Genomic DNA, 19,320 nt, shown 5'->3' with positions numbered 1-19,320 from the left:
TTTAATTACAACTGGTAAAACGTATTTACCAGTTGTAATTAAATGTCCCGTTTCAGGTTCTCTCTGGTGCTCCAGCTTCCTGGCCACAGTCTGAAATCACTGTTTGGTGTTGGCTGATCGGTCAACTGGTCTCTAAATTCCTCTTAGGTGTGAATAAAAAATATGTTTCATGAATAAAATATCACAAATAAAACATCAGGTCTGCACAGTGGCACTGTTGGTAGCACTGTTGCCTTGCAGCAAGAAAGTCCTGGGTTTGAATCCCAGCCTGGGTTCTTTCTGCGTGGGGTTTGCCTGTTGCATGTTCTTCATGTGCATGGGTGAGTTCTCTCCAGGTATTCCAACTTCTTCCCACAGTCCAAAGAGATTTTGTGCACATTAAACAATAGATGGAAATGGAAGAAAATGTAAACTTTATAATTATTATTAATACTAATAATAATTGCAATTATTACTATTAATGGTAGTAGTAGTAGCAATATAATATAGTATCATAATGTTATTATAATTATTATTATTATATTTCCATGCAAAGAACAGAACATTCAGTCTGCAACAGGTTTAACAGGCCCATTTAAGGGTGGCGCCTGTTGGGCTGCGAGGCCTCAACCAACTATCCCCCTGTCGCCCCTCATGTTGTTCTGTGATGGATGGTTGTAATTGAAACTGCAATTTCGTTGTCTTTCTGACAATGACAACAAATTCTTCTGATTCTGATTTATGTTTTTAGGCTTGATGTTTATTTTGAGATCTGTCAGAGAGTTAGTGTTTAAGTTGCCTTTTTTTTATTTTTGATCTAAACCAAATCACACAAAATTCCACACATCTACATGTTAAAGTTGACAAAGTCAAGCTAGCATAACTGAAGTACTTCCCTCTCCCTCGCTATTTTTCAAGTTAACTTTTTCCTGACCTTTTTATCTAGCTGTCATGTTGATGTCAGTAACTTTTTTAACATCACATCACTGACTGTGACATCATTGACTGTGACATCACATCACTGTGACATCACTGACTGTGCATTACTATTTTCTCTTGTAATTTTGGTGACACTTTATTTGAAGGAGTGTGAATAAGACTGTCATGACACTGTCATAAACATGACATAACACCTATTATGAACATCAGTAAGTCTTCATGAATATTTATGACTGTTGTCATAAAGTGTCATTCAATAAATCATGACACTTTTAATACAAAGTTGACATTATTCAAAATGCAAAGTTCATAAGTGCTTTGTAGACATCTTGCTGTAAAACTTTAGGATCGATTAAATTAAGAAAATTAAGACTAAACAACATGGCAGAGCTATTGTAATATTACTACATTAAGCTAATGTTTAAAGTTTAATCGGTAATACTTTTATAACAAATTTATGTCAGATCATGATTTCTTGGTTAATGTCAAGTTGTCATAACAAAGACATTCTGAATAATGTCAACTTTGTACTGCCAGCATGCCTAGGTGGGCCCCATGGGGGGAAAAGGAGGCCAGACCGGATGGGTCCCATATGGGTCTGTCCGTGGGTTCCACGATGGCCCCACATGGGTTTGCCCATGTAGGGCAACAGCCCACATGGGCCCTACATGGTGGTGGGTCCACATGTGTTTGTCCATTTAGGGCCCATGTAGGGCCCATGTAGGCTGAGGTCCTACCTGCATGCCTAGGTGGGCCCACCTAGGCATGCAGGCAGGGTGACACTTTATGACAACAGTCATAAATATTCATGAAGACTTACTGATAGATGTTATGTCATGTTTCTGACACTGTCATGACGGTCTTATTCACACTCCGTCAAATAAAGTGTTACCGTAATTTTATTTCGTCTGTGGGTTTTGGGGAGTGATCGCTGTTTCTATGCGACAGTTAGCAGCTGTAACAGAAATGTAAACAATGGACGGAGGAGGCAGATGTGCAAATTTGTTGCTGGAAGAATTGGCAAAGCTCAATGTCATTTTTACAGGTGGTGGAGGGTTGTTGTCAACAGCTGCTGAAAGTAACTAAATAAGTAATCAGTAATCTAACTAAGATACTTTTTCAAGGAGTAATCAGTAATCTGACTAAAGTTACTTTTTCAAAGTAACTGTGCCGTCACTGGTTGTGTTCCTTTGCAGTTTAACCCTTTTAAGAGCAGCGTGCACTCTGTTCTGGTGTCATCCTTCCAGGATTGCCACATCATCCAGCTGTTCGGTAGGAGCGACAGAGGCCTGCTCACTGACTGTGGAGCCAGTTCAAAGTATTAAGGAGAGAGAACAGAGATGAACCAGAACTGAGAGCAGTCAGACAGACAGAAACCAGTGAGCAGTCAGATTAAGTGACAAGGTGACAGCTGGTCTCTGATATGCTGTGTGAAGCTACATCATCTCATGATGCTGTGCTCAACCTCACAGAGTGTTTGGGTGTGTGCTCCAACAGTTTCAAATAAAAAGCCCTTTGCTTCTCTGAAAGACTCCATCAAAGTGTTTGCTGCTAACTGTCCGACCAATGGGATGATGACTATGTGTGTGTGTTTCCTTCCATTACTGTCTCTCCTGCTTTTCCATCAGTAGGCAGGATGTCTGTCTTCAAAACCTTCACTGCTAGGTTGCTTTGAAGTCTTTGGGAAGAAAGTCTTGTGCAATATCAATGTGAAGGTTCTGAATCTACTCTCTGTGGTAGAGCTACGGCCGTTCAGGTGGACTGAGTTGTTTACTGCTATTCACAATTTCAATGGCTTTCTTAACAAAAGTGTTGCTCTGTAACTTCTGCTTTCTGTGTGAAATACAACCATTTACATTTGGAATCCATTGCAAATAAGCAACATCAATTTAGTTTTTGAGCAAAGTGTAGCTGGTTTTGTCATTCCTTTTGACCCAACTTCCTTCATCTTGCTAAATCTCTCTTTCCTCCCTCTCTGTCTATGTGTGTGTGTGCATATGTGTTTATGTAGGGGTGCGTGTGTGTGTATGTAGGCGTGTGTGTGTATGTGTGTGTGTATGTAGGCGTGTGTGTGCGTGTGTGCGTGTGTGTGTGTGTATATCTGTGGAAGAGTGAGGTGAGCTCCCAAAAAGGGCTTGTTTGTTCTTGTCACAGTAGTGAAGAGTAGGAGTGACAGAGAGCTGCGCAGTTACTCAGTAGTGATATCCAGTTGAGCGTTCCTGCTGGAACTATTCAGGAGGAGGAAGAGAGATGAAACAGAGCTCCGAGCAGAGAGGATAAAACCAGCTACTGGTCAGGCGACAAACTGGTTGAGAGGAAATCTTCTGGAAAACAAGGTCAGATTGATTTGATGACAGGTTGATGTTTTAGTGTGTTTTTTTCTCAGTCTGAGATCAACTGTAAGAGCGATTTAATGACTTTGCTTTTCATGATGACTCTCACAGGCTGCGTCCTGAACTTTTATTGACAAGTGCTGCTGATTATAACTGAAAATCAGAGAGAAGTCAAACAGATGAATATCTTGCCAAAAATATCTTGTATGTCGAATTTGGAGCTGATCGGAGAAGAACTTTCTCTGTGTCCCTGAAATACTACCTGTGTTCATAAAACCGAAACATAAAATATTAGTGAGGCCTTGTACCTCACAATATTGTCAGCACCAATATTCAGGTATTATAAAGATGAATGTTAAAAGGGCTGCAATTTCAATTAATTTGTTAAACATGTTTTTTTTATATTTTACTCATATACTCACTTGCATTTATTTGTATGTGTGTGTGTGTGTGTGTGTGTGTGTGTGTGTGTGTGTGTGTGTGTGTGTGTGTGTGTGTGTGTGTGTGTGTGTGTGTGTGTGTGTGTGTGTGTGTGTGTGTGTTTATTACAAAATATAATTTGCAACAAAGACTTGGAAACTGTATGAATTGTAAAATTGTACGTGATGTGCAGACCAAGATGTGACGTATGGTCTCATTTCCAGTCATGATGCCTGGGGCTGCAGGAAAAAACAAAGCAAAAAAAAAAGTATCACCTTCCGTATCACACAATGCATCTCTCACTTTTTCTGCACCTTTGCAAATATATGGCTTAGCCATTTGCTTAGATGTGATATTCAAATCATTCAGATTAGCATCCACCTCGCTGAAGCACTATTATGGCTCTGTTTTGTTTTCACATATTCAGTGGGAAAATTTCCTGGAGCAATATATTCAGTTTCTCAATGAGTTCAGCATGTTCCACTTATCTAACCATAAAATACTGACAGTCCTGTCGCAAGTAGATATTTTCAAACTGAAGGGTTTGGCTCACTTTAGTTGTTAAGCAGGAAACAGCTCTGTGTGCTTCAGCGTGACACACACACGCAATTTATTCAAACTGTATTTTTTATTTTAATACTTTAAATAATAATTAAAGCAACCAATATGAAAATGTGTTTTTATTTATTAATTTATTTTACTAACATTTGCAGTTTTAAAAAAAAACTTATTGTTGACTTTAGGCAAAAATAAGAACGAGTCTTTAGTTTAACTGAGGAGTAGGAGGGATGCATGATGTCCATGAAGTCAGGGCAGTGAGGGAGTTTGACTATATGACAAACATTCTCAGTTTATGTTTTGTCATCAAATGTGTGGTCAAGAAGAGACCCATACAGATGCTATACTAAACTGTAAACGCTCTATAGCTGCTTCTTGATTAAGTCTCACTCTGGTGGGTTAACGTCTGATCCAGTTCTAGCTATCTTGGTTCCGACTTCCTTGTGTTCTGCTTTCTCACTATTGCGAACGTGAATATGGGAAGGAACATGGGTGGAACATGAGCACGCAGGAGCTGTAGTCAACGGTACGATGATATTTGAAGTAAAACTTATGAATGGAGAACCGTGAGGCTGTGGGCCCAGCGGTGGGACAGGGTAACGCGACTGACGTACGGAGGCCTCAATCCGCCACGCAGCCGACCTGTTGACCTTTGCAGCAGGCCTTCCCCCTCTCTCACAACCTGCTGTCCTGTCAATCTTCTAGATAGAGAAAAAATAAAAATCCTTAAAAAAAACTCCTAGATTGTGGTTTTGATGGACTCAAATAAACTCAGATATTCTATTTTATCTTATAGAAATCCACTGTGGCTCAAACATAATGAATACAACTAATATTAGCTGATTAGTTTATTATATGTACAAATCTATATTATGGCATTCGGTTTATATTAACATCCAACCTTTTTGGATTTAGTTAATGCAGTGAAAGATGGACACCAATATCCACATATGGATGTTATTGAAAAGAAAAACTCAAAGTATTTGCGAATCACTCCAAACTAATGTTATGTAGTCCTGATGCAGAACTGTAACTCTGACAGTTTCTTGCTTCTTCATTGCCTGGGCGTTCTGTCATTGCTTCTGGAGAAGCTCATCCTTCACAATGAGCAGGTCTGACAGCTGACCCCATGTCCACCCCTCCATTTCGGTGGTTGAGGTGTGTTGATTGGAGTTTGTAAGTTCTAGCCTTTGCTCACGCAGTGAATTAAATTATGGGCCAATAAACGAACACAGTCTGCTTGTGAGGAATGGACAGCTGGGGTACAAAACATAGGGAAGAACTGAGCAGGATCTGCACCTGGAGGTGAATCTGACAGCAGCAGAACCAGTTGAAACCGCGGTCATGGAGAAGGAGCCATTTGTAAACAGTTTGGACAAACCTGAGTGGAATGTCCTTATCTGGAGACTCAACATGTTTTGCCCCACACTGAAGTACTTCAGACTCACGTTGCAGATGTCTCTTACCAATAACAGGAAAATAACTCTCCAGATGCCCTGAGCTGATGAGAATTCCACTGATTGTAATCAGCGAAATTCTCACGCCCAGTTTTATTGCAGTCACTTTATTTGTGACACACAACAAATTTTTCCAACTCAAAGCATTTTGAAATCAAACAGCAAACTGGTTTTCTTACAGCAAATCAAAGAAACCAGGAAATCAGCACAAACTGGAGACGTTTCTCACCATCTTCTGATATGGAGAAAATTTATGGGGAGATTGCAGTAAATAATTTTGCTTCACAACTGTTTAAATAATAGAACTGTTCTTAAAATCACCATATATGAATCTGGCAGCCACCAACAGAACAGTATATAGTGACACATTTCTTCTTTGTCTTTCCAAACATCACTAGTTTGTTTTCTGTATGTACATCTTCAGATGGAGGTCTACACTGTCACCGTGGCAACCGGGACATCAGAGTACTCGGGCACCAACAACTACATCTTCATGACCCTGATAGGGGAGAAAGGGGAAAGTGAGCGCACCCTGCTGGACAACCCTGGACTTGATTTCTGTCGAGGAGCAGTAAGTGTGTGAAATTCAATGGTGATCATCTGTCCCATGATGAAGACACTGCTTAGCAGCAAGGCTGGGTTATATCTGCAGAGACCCCTATAAGCACAAACTAATGCTGCAGTTAGATTTTATTCATGAATTGGCTGCATGAGTAAAAAATGTTGCTTTGATCGAAAAAAAATTCTACAATCTTACAAAAATGTCTCCTCAAATTAAAATAATCATAATGATCATAATTATTTTAATGATCATAATAATAATAATCAGCTTTATCATGAGAATGCACACATGAATACCTGCACAAGTCCTACTGAAATGATGTTAAAATGTCCATAACTGAACCCAGACATGTTCAACTTACAGATTGTTTCCCTCTTCTTTCCAATCGTCATCAGGTGGACCAGTACAGGGTGACCAGCAAGGAGTCTTTAGGGTCCCTCTTACTGGTTCGACTGGAGAAAGAGAAGTATTTTGTTGAAGACAACTGGTTCTGTCGATATGTCACAGTGGAACCTCCAGGAGAAAAGCGACTTTTGACATTCCCATGTTATCGCTGGCTTATAGGAAATGCCAGGGTGGAAATAAGAGAAGGAACAGGTAGGAGGAATTTCAGGCGTTTGCATTAAACTACCAAGACTCAACTTCAAATGAGTTAAGATGATGTACATTTAAAGAATTGAAAGTGAATGTTGCTTGCATGCTGTCTTGACATGTTGAAGTTTCATCACATAGTTTCACTCTGACATCTATGTGACTCATATGTTTGGTTATTGAATGATCCAAGAAATTATCTCGGTTCCCAACGTGTATCGAGAGGAACATAGATCTGTTTAGGTGAAGACTCCAACAATACTAAGGAATAACTTTATTATTAGGCCAACATGTATTGGTCAGTGTAGCCATCATCAGGGTCTTTACAAAACACCAATCATTATCAAATGAATCAATCACACGTTCAGAGAAAGTTCAGATGATTCTCTCTGATGGTGAGGGATGATTTGCTGTTCTTCTCATTTAGATCATTTACCTCTCAGGAACAAGAATAGCCAAACTGAATTTATTTACGTGTCGTAGCCATTATGGGTCTGAAGAGTCTTTAGGTTTCCTGTGTCGATGGCGAAAACTCTGCAGGTGAACCGTGGTGACACACAGGTCTTCATCTGACACCGCTCCACTTGGTTACACACAGTTCACTCTGAGAAATAAATGCTAAAGTCACACTCCCCGTTTGGAAGGTACACGGTCAGATTTTGGGTAAAAAGAAAAAGACGGCAAAGATCCAGCATTCCTAGATGGGACCCATGTGGGGAAAGGAGGGCTGATATATGGGTCCCATATGGGTTTGTCCACGGGTTTCACGATGGCCCCACATGGGTTTGCCCATGTAGGGCCTCAGCCCACATGGGCCCTAAATGGACAAACCCATGTGGGACCCATCTGGTCTGCCCTCCTTTTCCCCACATGGGGCCCACCTAGGCATGCTGGCAGGGGAACATCAGTTCTATTCACACATGCTGCCAAATCCGCATGTTAATCTGGCCTAACAACAGAACATGTCTGATTTTACTTTCTGCATTCACAGCAAAGACCCTGGTGGATGACTCCTCAGCAAAGTTGCTGCAACACAGGAAGGCGGAATTGCAAGAAAGACAAAATACCTTCAGGTCCCACAAATACAATAAAACAATAAAGAATTATTTCTTCTCCCACCTGCGATTTACAGCTTGTCTGTGTTTGTCAGGTGGGTAACGTGGGCCACAGGGATCCCTAGATGTGTTGATGCCAAAGCAGAAACTGATTTACCCCAAGATGTTCGCTTCGACAACGAGAAGAGAAGTGATTTCGAACATTCATTGCAATATGCGTGAGTGACACACACACAAAAACACACAGATTTGTATTTTTATAAATTTTAGGACTTTTTATCGACTTCTATTCATTTCATTTTAGTAAATAAAAACCCAGACATTTCCCCAAACCTAAAGGTTATTTGTCAGAGATTATTTTTATCTCTGAACAAAACCTTTCAGACCTTACCTCCCCAGCACAGGACGGGTCATCCTTGATACTGTAAATGGCAATTAAAGTAAAAATGGGTCTTCTTCCTTAGCTTGCTCGAGCTGTCCCTGAAGAAGCTGGCCATCATTTTTGGGAAATCATGGAGCGACCTGGATGACTTCAAACGCATCTTCTGGAAACTGAGGAGCCCAATAGCTGGTAAGCAAACGTATGTCATATATAAGCATCTATTAGAGCTGACAGCAAAAAAATGTTTTAGTTTTTATTCCCAAAAAATGATTTAATTATTTTGAGGATGGTTTTTAGTCAAAAGTGTCAACAAATCCTTCATGAGGGATTCTAAAGAAAGAAACAGAACAACATGTCAACTATGCAGAGGAAAGAAAAAAATCTGAATTATAATTTCAGAATTACACACATTACAAATAAATTACTTAATTGTCAATAATGAGAGTGATGTGATAATATGCAATAATGCAGAAATGTTTTTGCTTTCCACCTACAGTTTAATAACAGCTACTGTGTTGACGCAATTCAACTAATTTTAACTTTAGTTGACTTTATAAATATGGCACCAGTTCACAACACACATCATTTCAACACACTTTGCAAGTGAAACGGGTTTAATTCAAACCCATCCATACTATTGTTTGCTGCTTTTTTAATAAGGACAATTAAGCAGATTGGATCAAGTTGAATACTCTTTTGATATTTAAAAAAATTAGTAATGCAAACATGGATGTTGTGACTTAAGAGTATTGCATGGACCACTGGAAGGAGGACTGGCTCTTTGGCTACCAGTGTTTGAACGGCAGCAACCCGAGAATGATCAAGAAGTGTTCGGTTCTGCCGGGAAACTTCCCCGTTACGTCAGACATGGTCCAGAGCTCAATGCCAGCAAAAACCAACCTGGACAAAGAACTCAAGGTAGAGAAAAATTCAGCATCTGTTTTCACAGCATATGCACTTATTTATCAGATACACTTTTTTTCCATTCAAAATGAATATTCTCTAAAGTCACACTCTCCTGTCCTCTTTTTCTTTGCTCCTGTGTTTAATCTCTCCAGGCTGGAAACATATTCCTGCTGGACTACGCCATCATGGACGGGATTCCTGCAAACACAATCAAGGGCAAACCTCAGTTCATTGCTGCTCCGCTCTGCCTCCTGTACCAGCATCCAGATGAAGGACTCATTCCTATTGCAATTCAAGTATTATATTTAAACTGGTTTTACTTCACAAAATGCTCAGTGATTTAACTACAAACACTGAGAAAATAGTCTGATTCCTAGGCTAAACTAACTTTACTATACTCAAGAGATTAGACCTTAAAAATTATTGGAATTTCTTTACACATATTTACATATATGTTGCGTTTGGATAAGTTATATGAAAAATGTTTACAAGGTTTATGACCAGAAAACGAAAGTTAATAAAACTGATGGTTGGTGGTGAAACCTTGTGTTTTACTATCATATGTAGGAGTCGATAATGCCTTCAGTCTCCTTTGCTTTGTCTCCAGCTGGAGCAGACTCCAGACCTGGACACGCCCATATTCCTGCCCAGAGACCCTCCTCTGGCCTGGCTGTTGGCCAAGATGTGGGTGCGTCACTCAGAATTCCAGGTTTTCCAGCTTTTGTCTCACCTTCTCCGGACTCACTTGGTGGTGGAGGTGTTCTGTGTCGCAACTCTTCGACAGCTGCCTGCTGTACACCCCATATACAAGGTAATTATTGCTTGTGGCATCCGTCACATTCTGGGCGGTTTCATACATGTTGACAGATTTGAGTAAATCACACAAATTAAGTTTTGGAATTTGAGCCATTTAAATGGAATTTTCTGACAATTAGTGATATGCTGCTTACGTACAGTATATTGTTCTGAAAATGTGTCCAGTTCATGCAGATCATATGTGTATTTGGGAAGGATGAAGAGTTTAGTTGTTGGAACAATGAGGTGATAGAAAAGCTGAGTCATTTCTTTTTTTATTACCTGAAACCTGACTGACTTGTTTGATTTGATAATAGTTAATATTTTTATTATATCACTAGTTCATGTTACTCCTTGTGTTTCTCATTTTGCAGCTCCTGGCTCCTCATCTGCGCTACACACTGGAGATCAACTGCAGGGGGCGAACTCAGCTAATCTCTCCCAACGGCATTTTCAAACGAGTATACCGCTACATTATTTGATGAAGTGCAAAAATCTCTAGAAATGGCAACGACAAAAAGAGCAACAATCTTTTTATAGTAACACTGTATTTGAAGGGGACAAAAAGAGCAACAATCTTTTTATAGTAACACTTTATTTGAAGGGGTGTGAATAAGACTGACATGACACCATCATAAACATGACATAACACCTCTTATGAACATGAAGGAGTCTAAATAATGACACTTCCAATGCAAAGTTGCTCTAATAGTTGTATTAAAAGTATCAACGTTACATTAAAAGTGTAATTATTTACAGTTTATGACAATAGTTGTAAACATTCATAAACACTCCTTCATCTTCATCACAGATGTTCTGTCATGTTTATGACAGTGTCATGCCAGTCTGATGCACACCCCTTCAGATAAAGTGTTACCCTTTTTAAGTGTACGTTCTCCCTCTGTAGCATCAGCTGCAGTTTGAGGATGGTGGTGACTCCAGTCCTGTTTGTGGACAGGTTGTGTCTACAGGCGGTGATGGCCTCCTGATTCTTTCCCAGAGGGAATACAAGGTGTTGACATATCGCTCCCTTCAGCCACACTTTGACTTCACTGACAGAGGAGTGTTTCAGGTCCCCAACTATTTCTACAGGGAAAACTCCCTGATGCTGTGGGAAGCCATTCATAGGTACCTTTAACTTTGTACATCTGACTTCTCATCTTTAGTTTTTCTTTACTAGGAAATGTAAGAACCAGTCTTACTATATACCTCAAACCAGTCCTGTTTGTGGTATATGATCTCTCAACTCTGTAGAATGATGTAGAACCATTGTACGATATAATTTTTACAGTGCTGACTCACTATGTTGTCAAACTCTCTTATTCTCCACCTGGAGACTCATACAGAACACGTCTCTGAACGGGTCTTTAGTTTCTTGTAGGTTCATAATAAATAACTGCAGGTCTCTGCTTAGTTTCGTCTCAGACATGGTGAGTCTGTACTACCACACAGACCAGGATGTGGAGAAGGACCCGGAGCTGCAAGCCTGGATCAAAGACATAGCAGATGAAGGCTTCACTGAACTGCCCAACTTTGGTAAGTTATTCTTAGTGATTCTTTTTGGAAATAGTTTATTTATTTTGGAAACATGCTAATGAGTGTCCAATGATCAAGCCTTTACTCTTTTGGCTTGGCCAGTTGATGTCTGTAAAAGTGTCAGGAAGCAAGAGAAAGAGGGATGTCTGGGTTGTCAAGGGAACAGGTCTAACACCTGTTAGATGGAAGAACAGGCAGAAATCAGACCAAGGCTCTTATGTCTGCTTCCCCATGTTGTTGCACTTCTAGTGACATCCATCCATGCATCCAACCAGCCAGTCCAACTTTACTCTAAAAAGATCTGCTTTTCTTGGTACCATGTGCCCCATACATTCATACCTACATATGCATACATACTAGGTTATGTGTCAGGTTGCAAGGAGGTTAATGACTAACTCCAGGTGCCATTGAGTGAGACAAGGCAATACAGAAACACAGAAAACCACCATTCACTCATGCCCTCAGGCCTAAGAGCATTTACTACCAGTCTGCCAGACCATCAGGTGTGGAAACACTCTAAAAGTCCCAACGCTCATGACATCATTTCATAAGAGAGGTGTTTCTGTATATGTCATCTGAAGAGTAGACGAGGTTTTACAGATATTTTTTTGTCCTCTTTGTTCTGTAAATTTATTTTTAGGTCTGTCAAATAAACTCTGCAGCAAAGAGGAACTGTCCACTCTACTGACTGTGGCCATCTTCACCAGCACAGCTCAACATGCCGCAACCAACAATGGACAGGTACCAACAAGTAAATCACACAAAAAGCTCTGAAATGAACAAACCAACTACATTACAGCTTCAAATTATCTTGCTGATGGATTAAACCTGAAGGAGGCGCTGTTCTGTCCACAGTCTCCACTACAACCAGTGTTCTGTCCTTTTTAGTTTGACTGGTGTGCCTGGGTTCCCAACACCCCATGCACCATGAGACTCCCCCCACCGTCAGATAAAGATGCTGTTACCATGGAAATGATCATGGCGTCACTTCCTGATGTGGGCCAGTCCTGTGTGCAGATGGCGATTACATGGCATCTGGGACGAGCGCAGCCAGACGCAGTGAGTCTGTGATTTTACTCATTATGCAGTCAGGAGGAAAAAATGAGGACACCCTTTAAGATTCTGTATGAGCATTTAATTTAAATTTCAACACCACTGAAGAACTTAAGAGGAATATATAATCTAAACAGAAGAGTAAAGTTTTCTATCCAAAAACTTAGCTTTAGCTTTTTAAAATGTAGTATTTTAAAATCTAAATTTCCTCATTATTTCACTTAAAATGACATATTGCATGAGGTGCAAATCATTAAAGTAGTGCATTTAAAAGTCAGACCTTTGGCTGGTGTGGAAGTCATGTGACGTTCCAAAGAGCTGACTGAAGCCAGAGGAGACTTCAACAGTTCACGGGTTTGGTTTTAGGTTTTGGGAAGGTGTTAAGAGAATTTTAAATCAGTACAAATATGTAAATATTGACTGTATGAGAATTTCAAAAAGTTAGATTTGACTAATTATTTAAAGAGCTGATTTACTTATAAGGCAAACTTTATTTCTCTAATGTTTTATTCTTTGATTAGCTGCCGAAAATGTCAGAAGGTAATTAAAATCAAAAAGCTTAAACTTTTACACAAACCTGATGGCCATGACTGGAGAATGTGCAGGAAGCCACTATTTTCTGTGTTCAGGGTGAAAACATGTAAACTCTAGATATAAAATCCCAAACTGGAGCTACAGCAAAGGACCTTTTGCTCTGTAATGACTCTAGCCACAATGCTGCATATTTACTAAAAACTAAAATTGAAGTACAGTCCAGGGTGGTCACATTATTGATGATTAACTAGTGCCTTGTTATCCACTGTTTTACAGATAAAACAGTATCTGTTTTATCCAGTATCTGGATAAAACAGATACTGGATACTGTTTAAACCAGAATCCAGTAAAATGAAACCACCTCTTTTTAAGTGCTTGCTGTTTGTTTTTGCCCAGATTCCTTTGGGTCAGTACACACAGAAACACTTCACTGAGCCTCTGGCCCTGGAACTGATTGAAACGTTCCAGAAGAAGCTGAAGGAGATTGAGGACCAGATCCTGGATCAGAATGCCGGACTGGACCTTCAGTACCTCGTCCTTCTGCCCAGCCGCATAGAAAACAGCATCACCATATAGAAACGCATTCTTTGTAATCGTCACACCACGTCCTTTGTCTGTCTTGAGCAGTGCTTAATTTCTTTTGAAACTTTAAAGAAAAACACGTTGCCTTGGAAACCCCAGGAGGAGGAACCAGACCGTCTGTCTAATGCAGTAAAGAATGGTGATGGATTTCATCAGACATGGCGATAGGTTTATTTAATCCAAAAATCTAAGCTTTATGCTAAGTTATTAGCATTATTAGGTGAGTGGTTCTATTAAAACTATTGCAGCATTTTTAAAGAATCCATAATTATGAACCAATAAACGATGCTGTGTTTGGGTCATAACCAAGCAAAGCGAACATGGCTGGTATTTCTACAATGTTCTGTGAATAACGTATATGTTCCTTTGGCATCTGACCATTTATCAAAACAGGGAACAAACATGTTCAGTCATATTCAATATGTTATGTGTTCCAATGAAGCTTTTTTTTTTCAATAAAAATATCTTTTGAAAAGAATCTAAGCAGGTAATCAACCTTCTTTTCATTAAGTGCACATAACTATATTGCAATGATTTTATTGATCTCATAAAATATTAAAATCTTAAATGTTTTCCTTTAGCTATAATTAGAAAGTCATTTGTAATTAACAAAATAAAGGCTAAAAAGCATCAGTCTGTGTGGAATTAACCTGTATGATATTCTTCACTTGATGAATTGAGCGACTAAAATAAAGTCAAATTTCAACACACTCCTAATTTATTGAACCTCAACATAGATTTGGAGATTCTTTCCAGGTTCCTCTGCAGTGGAACCAGCTCAGCTTAAAACTTTTCTTTTTGATAAAGCTTGTAGTTCGACTGGTTTATGTTATCCTGAGCTATTTCTATAGTTGAGCTGCCATGGGTTAATTCTACTGGAGAACAAACTGACCACTCACTTTCTTCTTGTACTGCTCTCCATTTTTGCATTATTTGCTGTTATTTCAGCTGTTAACTTGTTTTGCTGCCATGATTCTTACACTTGGCCTGGCAGTTCTACACAGCAGCATGTCTCTTTGTCGAGCAGCTAAACTTTCCTGCTACGTTTAGCAAACGTCGGAACGTTTAGTTACGACAAAAACACGTTTCGACGTGTTTTTGTCGTAACGGAAAAACACGTTACGACATGTTACGACATGTTAACGGCATGTTAACATGGGTTAAATATTTGTAACGGTTGAAAAAAAAGTTGTCCATCAAGATGGATGGAAGTGATGGTTTGAACTTCCTCCTCTCTCTCCTCTCTGCTCCTGTTCTGCCTCCTTTTCTACTCCTTTGGGATTTCTGACTTCGCTTGTGGTTCTGCTTTTCTGATGTTAATCAACTGCTGATTAGATGCTTAAACCACCCAGTTAAGCATCACAACAAAATAGCAAAAATATGAAAAATATTGCCCAGAATCAGTCCAACTGCTATTTTCCTCCAAAAAGGCAAGAATAAAATTTTGAAAGAGAAAAAATCTCAATGAAAGTTCAGAGCTACTCCAACATGCTGCCACCCTGAAAGAACAGAGCAGACTGTGAAACATCTGGACGAAAAGGGAAAGACTGAAGAGAGGAATACAAATGTGTCTCTCACAGGAAGTTCTGTATATCAGAAGTCTACTTTAAATGCCAGAGATGTGCAACAAATCTTCAACAACTGGAAGGACAAAAAGGTACCTGTTTATTTTAGGAGTGTGTGCAAAAAGCAAAGCGACGGAGCTGCGTCTGTAGACGACAGACTGGTCCCTGTGCTCAGTGTGTGTCTGACTCTCATGTATTTTTTCATGTAATTTTTTCACAAGTCAAGCTTGGCAGAAAAGCGGCTGGCGGTTAGAGAGATGAGAGTGCTGGTCTCAGATCACACCAGAGCTCGAAACAAAGGGAAACATTTCATAACTCTCCACTGATTTTGACGTAAACCAAAACGTCACCATGCCGACATCATGAATATTGTTTTCCACTGGCACAAAATAAAACATGATTTTTTTTCAGCTCCAGATACAAAATCCATTTAATAAATTAGAGTAATTTTTGAAAAGCTGTCTCAGTAAAGTTCACTAACTGAAACATCATACAGATTAATTACACAAAGAACAATGTTTTTTTCAAGCCTTTATTTCTGTTAATTATGATGATTTTCCACTTACATATAAAGAAAACACATTGTTACAGAGAGCACATGTAAAATTAGAGCAATACAAAATATTTGATTACAGAAATGTGGGCTACATAAAATAAAAATCTGTTTAATACCTGCTTAAAAGTTTTAACGTTCAAAACAAACGTTTGAACTGATTGGGACATGTACTCTAATAAACTGAATATGACTGTAGTTTGTGATTATTATGCTCAAATCAAAGGGTTGAGAATTTATTTGTAAGTCAATGTTTATGTTTGCACAGATAGTCTGTCAGTTGTTTCACCGACCAGCTGTAATATGGAAAAGAACGATGGATTAAAAGGACAAAATGAATAATTGTAAGGTGGATTGTTGAAGGTGTGAGACAGAAATCAGCTACTAAATGTCACCGTTTATTAGTCAGGCAGTTTCAACTAAACGGGAACATTTTAAGTGCCAAACATTTTACTTATCTGTTTGTAACTGTGTGTATAGGATCTGGTGCTCAACATCACAAAACCACAAAGATATGAAAATCACAAAGATTTCTTAAATCAAAGTGAGAAAGTTAGAATTTGCCCAAATGATTTAAATACCAAGACACTAAACAAACAAACAAACAAAAAATAGAAGAGATCAAACAGATAAATGTCCCTTATGTTCCAACAGCCTGTCAGAGGAAGTATGCAGAGAAGAAGGCTTCAGTCAATTACAAAGTTTCATATATTTATTTTCTTAATAACCGAGTTTGTTAGCTAAATAGACAAAAATCAAACCAAACAATGGACCAAATAACCTGCTGTGCTTTTTTTTTCTTATTTTATTAATCCAAACTTAGCACAATCAATCTTTTGTTTAAATTTAAAAACAAAATGTCCATTATTGGATGGGATGCCATTTTGTCCAGCTTAATGAAAAAAATTAAACAAAACAAACAAACAAACAAAAAACAAAAAAAGTCAGAAGTCGGTTTTTGGATTTAAAACGACAAGATTAGAAATCAAAATGGAGAAATGGAACTAAAGACCAGAGTGAGAAAAACACATCATGGATCCTGAACTGCAACAACTAAAGAAGGTCTGTCAATAAAAACCCCCACTGCCTGCTACCACAAGACTTTGTCTTTTCAATAAATGTGAAATGTGAAGTTTTTCACCAAAAGGATGACACAGAAGACATTTTCAGTAGATTAGTTTCTATCCAGATCTCTATAAAGAAGAAGAAGAAAAACACAATCAGCCAGTTGATTCAGGCTAAATGACCAACAGGAAAATATATTTTCTGTAATCCCAGCAAAACCTGAAATGTTCAGAAAGTGTTTAAATCGCGGCTGAAGACATTATTGTTTACAATTGTTTTTCCCATGAAAGCCAGAGATTGCTTTATCGCTGTTGTCTTGTCTCAGATTTTTATTTGCTTAATTTTAGTTTTACTTTTAACTTGTGATATTTCCTCTGTCGTTTCAAGTGTCAGGCTTTTTTTTCTCAATCTCTGTTCCGTTGTTCTTGCTGTGCAGCACTTTGAATTTCCCACTGCGCAAATAAACGTGCCTTGCCTGGTGTGTTTGCTCATCTCCTGTGCATGAATGGAAAGATAGGTAAATAAAGTCATATTTTTCTACAGTCTTATCTGCTTCTAAAAGAGTGGTAGGGATTTTTTGGAGCTGTTATGTCCCATGAATAACTAAAAATGTATATTTTTTTAATAAATAAATCTCCAGGTGATCTTTTGATGATATAATTTTTAAAAATCCTCCTTCTAAGGGTCAATAAAGGTGAGGCCAAGGCAACATTAGATTTCTGTGATGCTTGAACTCCTTCACTTTAATATTCCTGTTCTCTTTAAATGTTCACACACAAACTGCAGCTTCCATAATAGCATACATATCATACAAATGTAAATAACTACAAAGTAGAGCTACGTGATGATAAACAGCATGTTTAAAATTTATTATTCATTATCAATGTCATTTAGCAATTGATTACATACAGTATTTGTGTTAATAGCTTTGCACTATTTCATTCAATCAACCTGTCTACTTACTTATCTTTCAGTGTTTCTTATCATATTTTTTGTGTATGACAGGTGGTGAAATTCTTTCCCTTCCTCGTTGTTAATCTGGTCTCCCATAGTTTCCTCCACTGGACCGTCTCCTTTTCCCATCATTCTCAGCGGCAGCAGCGGTCCAGCCTGCTGTGGGCTCTTAGTTCTCCCTGCTGGACAGCAGTGAGCTCCCACCTTGTCTTTGGTCAGAAAATATAGAAGAGCATTTAGCCACGCATTGAAGGACGCTAGCGGCCGCGTCACCTTATAGCACATCGATACTGTTGTCATGGTTTCACAGGGAACTTTCCCGGTGACTTTAAGCAGCAGAAAGATGGTTCTGGTCACATGGAAGGGGAAAAAACACAAAGCAAAGAGCAAGGTGATGGTGATGATGGTCCTGATGGATTTACGTCTGCGGCTCGCGTACGGCGAACGAGCTCCAAGGAAAACAGAAATCCCCTCATCCTTTTCTATCCCCCTTAACAGGCCGTTGCTTCCTCTTCCACCCGCTGCAGAGCCACTTCTGCCTCTTCTCTCCACAACCTTGCTGGGTCCTTTGCGGGATGAGGGTTGGGAATGCAGGGTCTTAAATATGGTGAGGACTACACGAGAGTAACACCAAGCAATTATGGAAAAGGGTAAAAAAAAGCCAATTAAATGTAGAATAATCCCATAGGGTATGTAGTCAAGAAATTCTTTGTCTATGGCATCGTCCCAACAGTTCTGGTATTCCTCATGGGGCAATCCCAGGCTATTATAGCTGATGTTGCCCTTTAATGATGGCATGTTGTGACTCTCGTTGTAAATAGTTTTGCTTGCATTGGTCCACGTTCCTGCCATTCTGGTCACATAGCCTGTCTGGGCAAACCGGAAAATAGGGCAAGTCAAAGCGAACACTACGATCCACACCAACACACAAGTGTTCTTGACAGCTTTCTTGGTCTCCAAGGTGATCACTTTTATCGGGTGGCAGATACCCAGGTATCTGTGAACAGAAATGCAGGTGAGGAAGAAGATGGAGCAATAGAGGTTGAAGTAGAAGAGGAAGCGGACCAGACGGCACATGAAGTCCCCAAACACCCAGCGGTCATGCATTATGTAACTAGCCACAAGAAATGGCAAAGACAGTCCATACATGAAGTCTGTGGAGGCCAGGTTGACCATGTATATGAGGGAAGCATTCCAGCGCTTGGCTTGACGGAAGGAACGGTAGAGGATGACAGAATTCAAAGTAATGCTAAATATGAAGGTAAAAGAGTAACAAATGGGGAGGAAGATGTACTTATAAGATTCATTTATACTGCAGGATGAAGCTGGAGGGGTCATGGGGGAAGTGGAAGGAGACAAAGAGCTAAGGACATCCTGGAGCATAGTGGCACTGATGTCTGGAAACTCTTCAGCTCTGGACGACAAGGGAGGGATGAAGCTGCGTTAGCTCGTCTTCAGGAATCCATCAGAATTGTTTGTAGCTTTCACATCTGCACGCCAT

The 19,320-nt window shown here is 39.4% G+C and overlaps 2 protein-coding genes across 2 annotated transcripts; one reads left to right on the top strand and one right to left on the bottom strand.

Annotated features, from left to right (window-relative positions):
• Nucleotides 1–3,059: 3,059 nt before the first annotated feature.
• alox12 (arachidonate 12-lipoxygenase) lies at nucleotides 3,060–17,346 on the top strand. Its single transcript, XM_008434987.3, has 15 exons — nucleotides 3,060–3,254; nucleotides 6,111–6,257; nucleotides 6,644–6,845; nucleotides 7,831–7,912; nucleotides 7,990–8,112; nucleotides 8,359–8,465; nucleotides 9,022–9,194; nucleotides 9,335–9,478; nucleotides 9,790–9,993; nucleotides 10,352–10,438; nucleotides 10,936–11,105; nucleotides 11,392–11,513; nucleotides 12,154–12,254; nucleotides 12,402–12,572; nucleotides 13,497–17,346. Exons 2-15 carry the CDS (start codon nucleotides 6,111–6,113, stop codon nucleotides 13,674–13,676), a joined length of 2,013 nt encoding a protein of 670 aa, XP_008433209.1. The 5' UTR covers nucleotides 3,060–3,254; the 3' UTR covers nucleotides 13,677–17,346.
• A 154-nt stretch (nucleotides 17,347–17,500) lies between these two features.
• On the bottom strand, nucleotides 17,501–19,320 carry LOC103480139 (P2Y purinoceptor 3). The gene is made up of 2 exons (XM_017310609.2): nucleotides 19,316–19,320; nucleotides 17,501–19,257 (listed from the first exon to the last, which is right to left on the bottom strand). Exons 1-2 carry the CDS (start codon nucleotides 19,318–19,320, stop codon nucleotides 17,829–17,831), a joined length of 1,434 nt encoding a protein of 477 aa, XP_017166098.2. The 3' UTR covers nucleotides 17,501–17,828.

Source organism: Poecilia reticulata, chromosome 18 (genome assembly GCF_904066995.2).
Source record: "Poecilia reticulata chromosome 18, P_reticulata-male-v2, whole genome shotgun sequence".
In the NCBI taxonomy this organism is placed as follows: Eukaryota; Metazoa; Chordata; class Actinopteri; order Cyprinodontiformes; family Poeciliidae; genus Poecilia; species Poecilia reticulata.
Note: the sequence above shows the minus strand (reverse complement) of the source record. Positions and strands in the feature narration are given on the sequence as shown.

Coding starts and splice junctions, on each gene's coding strand:
- alox12 (XM_008434987.3), top strand. CDS start 6,111: ATGGAGGTCTACACTGTCACCGTGGCAACCGGGACATCAGAGTACTCG. Junction 7,913..7,989: donor GAAAGACAAAATACCTTCAG/GTCCCACAAATA, acceptor TGTGTTTGTCAG/GTGGGTAACGTGGGCCACAG. Junction 12,255..12,401: donor CCGCAACCAACAATGGACAG/GTACCAACAAGT, acceptor TGTCCTTTTTAG/TTTGACTGGTGTGCCTGGGT.